Source organism: Trypanosoma cruzi, genomic scaffold, assembly GCF_000209065.1.
Source record: "Trypanosoma cruzi strain CL Brener 1047053516273 genomic scaffold, whole genome shotgun sequence".
NCBI lineage: Eukaryota > Euglenozoa > Kinetoplastea > Trypanosomatida > Trypanosomatidae > Trypanosoma > Trypanosoma cruzi.
Genome location: NW_001849529.1, coordinates 140,332 through 149,729, shown reverse-complemented (window position 1 = coordinate 149,729; position 9,398 = coordinate 140,332). Strand labels below are relative to the sequence as shown.

The window sequence follows — 9,398 nt, the reverse complement described above, 5'->3', positions numbered from 1 at the left end:
TCCACCGCCGCTGCGCAGGCAAGGCGAAAGGGGGGAAAGTTGAAGAAGCGCAGTAGCAAGACTGCACCCTCCTCCCCGTCTCGCTCCGCCGCTGCCGCAGGTGGTGAAAAGAAGCGGAAGAAGAAGAAGAGGTAACAAACACTCGGCCAAGAAACGAGAAGGAAGGAGTACGGGGAATTACTTATTGTTTAGAGGAGGATCCAGTTCTGTCGATGCACGCATTTAATGAAAAAATGCATGTGCACCAGAAGGAGTGGGGAAGTTGTGTGTTTATAGACGAGTAAGAATAGAGAAGGAAACTAAAGAAGAAGCGAGGAGTGGATCGAAAAGAAAAGACAAGAAAAAAAAAAAAAAAAAAAGGAAGAGGATAATGATGGTAGTGATGATGATGGATGTTTTCTTGTTTTATTCACCTTCTATTTTATTTTATTTTATTTTATTTTGATTTTTTTTTTTTTTGATTTTTTGTTGTTTTCCTCTTTCTTATTACACCTTTCTGCCTACTCCATTCACGTATCTGCATCCATATCTATAAATATATGTGCATGCATGGACATAGAAAAGCGAATTGATTGCGTGAAGAAAGAAGGAGGAGAATAAATGCAAATGGCAACACATACGTACATTTATTATTATTATTATTATTATAAATTGGAGTGGTAACAAACACACACACGTGTGTCTTGTGTCAAATAACCCAAACAATTGTGCCTCCTTAAATTCCATGCAAACTCCACGGATAACTCTCTATTTTTCTTTCTTTCTTTCTCTCTCTCTCTCTTTATGTGTGTAATTTTTAGCTTTAGGAATGGGAGAGTATCAAAAGTACACACACGCAGACACGCAGACACGCAGTCTCTCTCTTTTGTTGTTGTCGGGGGTTTAAAAAGAAAAATAATAATAATAAAACAAAAACTAAAAGGAGCGTAGGGACGGAAAGATTTGCTCGTCTCCGTACAACAGCTCGTATCGTCTTCTTCATAATTCGCAGAAAAATTCATTTATTATTGAATTACATCCTTTTTTTTTTCTTCCTTTTTTTTCCCCCCCTCTTCTCACTTGTGGCGTTGATCAATTTGTTTTATTATTTTGTATCGTTTGTTGTTGTTTCTTTGATTGTGTTGGTCTGGGGAGGTGGTGAGTTTGGTTTAGGCCGGGCTGTGACTTCCCACTAAAAGATATATCGTTTTGGAGCAAGAGCGCAGATGGATCATGCAACATGTCATGCGGAGGAGTATTTAAGGTTATCTTTGCCAACGAAGGATTCCCAGCCATTGGGAAAGAGAAAAGGACTTCTCCCACATGTTGCGGTACGATGTCGCCCACTTACCGCGGAAGAATATTGTGCCTTCACGTTACGAATGCGTGATCCCGACCCCGCCTTAACTGCATCAGGCAGCGATACGCTGTTGGTGGCATACCCGGTGGCCATTCAAGTATTACCACCCAGCAGCAACGACAGCAGCAGTGATGATGTTGAGCAAACGGAAGGAGCTGCAATCACGTTGGCACGATATATGCCCAACGGGACATTATGCATGCAGGAGTTTCCATATGTGTTTGATGCAGTTTTTCTCCCAGACTCTGTGGAATGTTTCACACGGTTACGTCATGAATGGGAGCAACCCGAGTCGACGGATGCAACTGGGCGCCAATGGACGACAGGGTGCTATGACAGGTTGCTAGACATGAGCACAGTCTCCGGCAACGATGGTGCCTTTGCGACCCGGCTGATTAAAAACGCTGTGCACCCAATAACAGGTGGGGCGCTGTCGTGGGCAAACGGGACTGAAGGCGATGAGGAGGAAGAGGAGGAGGCGGAAGCGGCGACGCTTCAGCGGGAAGTGGAGCAGCTGGCCTTCCTCAACTCACTGTGCTCCTGCCAAGCAGTGAGAGCAGGCAAACGCCCCTTCGTTGGGGCCTCCGTGCGGCCTCCCAGCAGATGGAGTTTCCCGATGGATCAGGAGGAAGTTGTGAATCAACCCATCGTGCCGTTGCTTGTAGGTGGACATCACGTGACGGTGATTGCCTTTGGCCCTCCCCAAAGTGGAAAGTCATACACGCTATTCGGCACCCCGCAGTCAAGGGATAGAGCAATTGGCACACAGCCGCCCTCCTTCTTGTCTATCCACACGCATGGATTGATCACACGCGTCGTGCGGAAACTTCTTGAAATTATTCAAGAGCGTCTGAAACGAAGGGGAAAAAGTGTGGTGGTGGATGCCGAGAGGGAAAGTATGAAGGAGAAAAAAGACGACGATGGCGTGAGGGTGGCATTCGTGGCGTTTCAAGACGATCCGCCCACCGCTGGGGCTCCGTCCGGTCAGGCCCCATCGGTGTTTATGTATGACCTGTGGAACCCCGTCTCCTTTGCCGCACTTCGGCGCACGGTACGTCTTTGCGGTTCGGCAGCAAATGCCGGAACCACTGGAGATGGGAGCCTTTTGGGGAAGGGCGAGTGGCAAAATGATCCTCATCGTTTTTCCGCCGCCACTCACGTTACAGAAGAATTTTGCAACTTTTCTTCACTTCTTGTGGAAGGAGCCGTGTGGATTGATGTGCAAGCGGAGGATGCGATGGTTTTGTACCAGCAACGTGGTTTAGAACACCTTACATTATTGCGTGAGAAGCTTCATGTCTTGGGCGTACATGCCCCCCTGCACGTTGCATTGCTTGTGCGGACGCGGTTTGAGAAATATGAAGAGGAGGAGAGAAACATTGTGCGGAGTTACATCATGGCGGGGAATAGGGATGCGTCTATGGCGTACCACGCGGAAGGGCTTTTCATTGAACTCCAATGGACACCTCCCATCGCAGACGGGAGTGCGTTTCGGTCTATTCTACAGGTGCCGGAAGCAGTAACATCCCTCTCTGACTTGGATGCACCGAATACATTGTCGCTCCTTTTGCAGAATGTGCGATGGGGCCATGCAAAACTCTTTTTGATTCCAACTATTCGGGCCTCTTTAATGCATGCCACCGACACCATGAACACGTTGAAAACGGCAGTGGCATGCAAATTGTTGTGTCGTCATCCGGAGTGGTTTTTTGTCCCTTGCATGATCGATCCTGTGGAAATGATGCAGCGGGCCGCGAATGGCATCGAGAAAGAGTTAATGACGATATCCGCCTCAAAAAAAGAAACAGGGATCATGCATTTTGTAACCACAGCAGAAGCGAAAAGAAGACGACTAGATGTTCTTACGTCATCTATCCAACAACTCACGGCAACGTTGGCGGAGCGTCATGCATTTGAGCGGCAACTGGTTTTTTCATGGCATCATGCGGATCGTGCTTCACGGGAGGCACTTGTACGAACATGGGCAAAACCAAAAAAGAAATTTTGGCATCTCTTTACGTTATCAGACGTGAGGCGGGAAGTATGTGATGACCGTCATGCTGATGGCGTGGCCGCAGGGCTACGACGGCATCCTGTCTATTTTCTTTTACTTCTTCCTCCTCCCCCTTCCGCGGGCACCGTCAAAGGCCACCGTCAGGCAACGCTTGCAGCAAAACAGAAAGCCGCACTTGAATCCCTTCGTGGCTCCGACAGCTCCAATACTTTACTTCCTCTCTTTTTTGATCTCAAAGAGAGCGATTTGGGAGATGGGACTCCCTTTCGACTATCGTTTTGTATGCGTTTTGCGTCAGGCACAATATTGTCGCCGATGTCATCTGAGGGAGGACTGCAGCTGCCATTGCCGACGGATATCATTCGAGGAAGTGAAGGGACATTACACAATGCTGTGGTGGAGGTGCGTATTCAAGCTGTGGGTGGTCGGTTCCTTCTTGCTGCGTCTGTTTGGCAAGGCCATCGAATTGCGACAGATGTCATGCCTCTTGTCTATGTCAATGGTCTTCCTGTTTCATGGAGGTCAGCGGAGGAGACGCGGTCCTTAGCAAGCGCAAGCATGAAAACCTCATTCTGGGTGCCCCTCTCACTTGGGGCACGTGTTGCAGTTGGTCCATATGTCTTTATTCTTTCAGTACGGGATGACACGATGTCGTTTCCCGCGTCGTCGTTGCCTTCCTCATGGAAGGTGGCCGCTGAAACGGAGAAGTTTTCAAGAGCCCTGGTGCTACTGTGGGAGTCTCGTCGCCGCCTTGAAATATTTAGGTGGCACCAACAGAAGCTGCGACTCATCTTTGATGTAACTCAACTGAAGTGGGGGAAAAATACCACCAATAGTTTGCTGAGCGGGAATAGCGACCGATTACAACGTCGTCGCTGTACGGCAGTCGAACGCGATGTCTTAGCCGCGTATCACGGGGCTCTGCAGAAGTGTGGGGTGGGGTGGCGACATCTGGTTTGGGGTCAAACCAAAGAAGAGGAAGAAGAAGAAAAAGGCACGAAAAAGGAGCTGGCACGGACGGCTAAAGTGTTGTTTCTACCACATTGGATGCCTGTTGCATCAGTCCGTAATATCGCTAACACCCGTTTGATGAGTTCACTTCCAAACCAGTTGAATCTTCTGCTGGAGTGCGTCTCGCGGCATGGGGCACTGAGCAAAACGGGGCCAGGGGAAATCGTCACCTCCATGCACCCCTTGAGCCATGATCACAGGGAAGATTATCACGAGGAAGATGAGGATGGAGAACTTCTCATGACAACGCTTTACGCTCGTTCCTGGGAAGAGATTGAGGAGGTGGAAGCATTCACGCATTTCTCCTCGTCTCCGATGAACGCCTCCGTCGACCCTGTGTGTATGCACATGACGGGGCCGTCGGAATTGGAACTCGGTGGAGGTGTTGGCAATGAGTCGGACGGCAGGCATCGTTGGCCATTGAAGTCCAAACCGTCCGTGGAGGCACTTCGCCGTGAGCTGGACGCAATTGAACGTTACTTGGATGAGCAGCTTAATCCGAAGCCGCCGGTTCGTACGGAAGCTCGATCAAAGAAACCCCAGAAGCATCGTGAAGAAAAACGGCGAAAAACAGGAGCTTCTACTCATAGCGCCGTGACGCCTTATATTTACCCGGATAATATCGAGACGGTTCAACGTCTCTGGGAAGGCTATGGATGCTACTCACGTCTGCTACAACCCTCTGCCTCCATGACGTCTCTTTTAGCTGCACTCCTTGGCTGGCCTGACAGCATCCGTGACAGTCAAAGCCGTCAGGAAAAGAACAATAAGCCACTGGAGCCCAGCGGTTTTTTAAATGCATCATCATCATTATTATGGGATCCTTCTTCTTTACCTTATGTGTTGTCACAACCAGAAACCCCCACGGAGGAGCGGGTCCTTCGACGAATTATTACCCGCCACAGGGATGCAGAGTGTGCGAGGATGCCTGTTGAAGAAGTTCAGTTTTGTTACAAAAGACAACTAGTTCTGGAGCTTTTGAACTTTTTGGTGGAGTTGGAAAGGTCACGTCTTTGGAAGCAGGATGGCCCTACGGTGCCATCGCACAAGTATGAACACAAAAATCTCCTGAATGATAATGGCCCGCCCTTTTGCATGACAACTGATAAAAAACCAGTAAAGACGGTGAACACAGAGGCCACTGACGCCGCATCCAAAACCTCTTCTGCACAGAACCGCTGGGATTTCACCATCACCGTACCATTTCAGACGATTCACACATTGTGTGGTTTTGCCCATGTGCATAGACTTAAAAGAGTCAACGGGGGTGTTTTTTTTGGGAAAGACATGGCGGTATTTGTTCCCACCACCATCGCGATTCATGGACACTTTTTGTATTACTACGATGCGGAGGGGAAAGAACCCCATCCAGATGACAAGGCGAAGGGTGGGTGTTACCTGCTGGGGGCGACCATTGTGGGTATTTCAAAGTCTGTATTGGAAGAAAGACGAGAGTTGGCAAATGATTCCGTGTATGCTGGAAGCGTTGCGGAAAAAAGTAATAAGGCGTTGTTGGATGCGAAGCGAAGTTCCACGGGTTCTCATGTTGGCACAAATGAATTACTGATGGCAGCGGAGGCTGTTGGGAAACAAAATTCCCATGGCATTCTTGGGAAGTTTATGACAAATATGCGTGCAGCTATCGGAAAAATAAATATCAACACGAAGGCGGTGACAGGCGAAGGCGTACAGGGAAAAGCCAGGAACTTTTTTTCTTCTCCCCGTAGGGCGGGAGCCGCGTATGCGACCTATAATAATAATAATAATAATAATAATATCGCCACCAGTGACGGTGATGGTGATGATGATGACACAAGCAGGAGTGGTGAGCTTCTGTATTTTATCGAGATCATCCCTTCTGTGCAGCGAGGCCCTGAGAAGAACTATCTCTTTGACACGCGTGAAAATCACTTATTACTTGGATTTAATACGAAGGCGCTATGGGAGCGATGGAAGAAGTGGTTTAACATTGCGTCCATGCCTGTTCTTTCCGCTCGTCTAAAACGTCATTTTGGTTCTGACCATATTCGAGAGGCTGCCATTGCGGTGTTCAGCGATCTTCAACGCTCACTTATACATGAAGAGAAGCGGGGTGTATTCTCGCCGCATGTTAATCGTCCTTATGTCATTGGCGGACCCATACCCCTAACCCTGTTGGAACTGAAACATGTCCTCCGTGTCACTGCAGACATGGCATTGCATCACACCTATATGCATGTAGCAGACGCAACGTTCTCATTATCATCATCAGCAGAAGTCAAAACTATGATTGAGGAAGAACTGCTCGGTTTCTCTACCGTTGATAGCAATGACGCGATGCGACAACGCAGGAAGGAAGAACAGCCGTTTGAGGCCGTGCAAGGGTTCTCGAGGCATTTTATACGTCATTGTCATTTGAATGAAGTCGCAGAGCATGACTTGGGTATGCGGCGTGCGGTGCGATTTCTCTTCGAGAATAATAATCGAGTCTCCCAGTTGCCGTCGCAATCATCACCATCATATTTTACTTTTCCGCCTTCTGCTTCTCCAGGCGAAGCCGCGTCTCCTTTTGGTGGTGGTTGTGGTGGCAACGCAGGTAGTGACCCACACCATGCCTTCCCCCATGGCCTTGTCGTTGGTGCTCTTGCGATGCCGTCTGTGGTGCTGCCGTTGTCGAACGTTCCATTTGCGACGCAATTAAGAACGTCATTTGTCACACACGTGCGTTGGAGACGCGAGGACGCCTCCGCATTACCCATGCAACGCCGCGGCGGACGGAAGAGGGAGTCATCACCTCCTCTCAGAGACAGTAGGGAAAATCATTTCCCGCCATGGCAATCAAGGACGATGGGAAAATCGGCAAATTTGGCCAACGACGGTGCACAACTCTTTCAGGAAGAAATCCCCATTAATTATAGGTCGCCGTTCCGTCATGCCAAACTTCTAGACGTCACTCGTATTCACGCGGAGAGGTACAACTCGCATGTGTGGCTTATTGACCACTTCAATGGCACGATTGAATGTGCCACAAGTGCGCCCGCAGAGGAGCCCCCACACTTGCGTCGTTGTGGCTACATCCGCTCAATCGTGTACAAAAGTTACGAGTTGTTGCATGTGGCACGTTCAGACTTCCTTATAGATGGCATCAGTCTTGAGGAATATGTAACAGATAAGGCAATAAAAAAGGATAGAGGTGAGGATGTTTCCTCACGGCCTTTATACGGAATTACCATTCTGTTTTATCGCAATGATCGTATTGTCTATAACGAATATTTTGAGGATTTGCGGGAGCGGGAGCGCTTTTTGGAGTGCATCTCTGCGATGCGGCCGACGATACGTATTTTTGCTCCCGCCCTCACAGCTGCTGTGGTGCCGAAGGATGAATTGGACGACCCCATGTTGACAGGTTCATTTCATATTCATCCGGATGCCACACGGCGGTCATTATGCATCGCCGAAGTGAATCTTCGTGCGGTGTTGCCAACAGCCCCACTTCGTTTAGTCTCTCAATTTTGGTCAGCGGTACTGCAGCAACTGCGAGAGGAGGACACCATGACCGCAGCGACGGGAACGAGGCGGCACAAAAAACGACGCCGAATTCACCGCAACCCTCGTGAGAAAACATGGAACATAAAGATTGATGCCACCCTTTCAAACAGTGGTGAGTACAGTGCGAAGAGAGTGCAAGGTCTGGCCCCGTTTACCTCAATGGAACCTATTAAGGAGGAAAAGGAAGGGACCGCAACGACGAATACGCTAGATTACGAGGCCATAATTGAGTCCCTTCTTGCCAATGACTTGCCGAATGGAGGGAAGAATGGCGAGGATACATATACGGTGAAACTCGAGGGAGTATGTGGACTACAACTCAGTGGGGAGGCGACAGTGCCGCTCAATATATGGACTGGCACAATCCATCTGGAAGGTTTGCCAATGAACAACCCGGCGACACTGCGTAAGTGGCTTGAAATGTTGGCCCCACAGTGGTCCATGATGCACGCGTCAGGCAGAGAGGAAAATTCTGTGAATCAATTGAGGGAAGAGGAGGAAGAAGACGACATAGAGGAGTATGATGAAAATGGCAATGAAAACAATATGTTTGGAGCTTTTCCTGGTTTTCAGAAGGGAAATGGAGCGAGAAGACAAGAATGGAATGGCCAGTATGGTCGCGATGCACCTTCTTCCCCATCGGCGCGGGTTGATTTGAAAGATGGAATGGAAGGAGAAAAAAAAAATTTGAATTTAAAAGTGCCGTATGATATCATTGCACTCACCGCACAGGAGGTGTCCTTCCATTCCACACCGGATAATTTTGTGGTCTTTGTGCAGGAGTGGTTTGAGGAGCAGGGCTATGTTGTCATTGCCACTGTCTGTTTAGACACAGCCGTGGTGCTTTTTGTCTTTGCACGAAAACATGTGGCGTGTCTCTGTGGGGCCGTACGCACAAAGAGGATACCACTCACATTTGCTGCTTTACGTGGTGAACATGGGGCGGTATTGGCAGCGTTGGAAGTTGGACAATCCCCTGTTTGCTTTATTGCCGTGCATTTGCCTACGATGGTGTCCCACACAACGATTTCCCCCCTTGCTTTGGCGACACACTGTGCGTTGATTCAAGAGGTTCTTACTCACATCCCTGGTGGTGTGCATGGAGGCGTTCTTCAGTCAGCCCACGTCGTTAACACAAGTGACGGTCATAAAGACACGAGAGCGAGGAGGGATAGGACGGAAAAAAATGAATCCTTTTGGGAGCTCCTCACACTGCGTCGACAATCCTCCACGGTGGATGGGCTGGAGTTTTATGATCATGTCTTCTTGTTGGGCCACTGGGGGACACCGTTGCTTCTCTCTCCACCCCGTTCCGGAAAGCAGCTAGCAGCTGTGGCATCATCCGCGGCAATAAGGGACGGAGGAATGTCAAGCGAAGGTCTATCGTCAATTTTTGAGGAACTTTTTGAACGGCTTCGATGTGTCGTTGCGGAAGAAAAAGAAGGGCGACACGACAAGCGGCAGGGTAATGAGTATTCTTCTTGTGGTCTCCCCTCCCTCATACAG

The 9,398-nt window shown here is 49.1% G+C and overlaps 1 protein-coding gene across 1 annotated transcript, besides 7 other annotated features; it reads left to right on the top strand.

The window, feature by feature from the left end:
- Positions 1 to 9,398: a sequence feature (heterozygous, non-Esmeraldo-like haplotype).
- Positions 325 to 363: a microsatellite.
- Positions 415 to 475: a microsatellite.
- Positions 627 to 648: a microsatellite.
- Positions 744 to 783: a microsatellite.
- Positions 882 to 909: a sequence feature (AT_rich).
- On the top strand, positions 1,206 to 9,398 carry Tc00.1047053509565.9 (uncharacterized protein; the record flags this gene model as incomplete). The annotated part of the gene is made up of 1 exon (XM_800888.1): positions 1,206 to 9,398. A coding segment is annotated over one exon (8,193 nt), but the record flags the coding sequence as incomplete, so codon positions are not given.
- Positions 6,115 to 6,141: a microsatellite.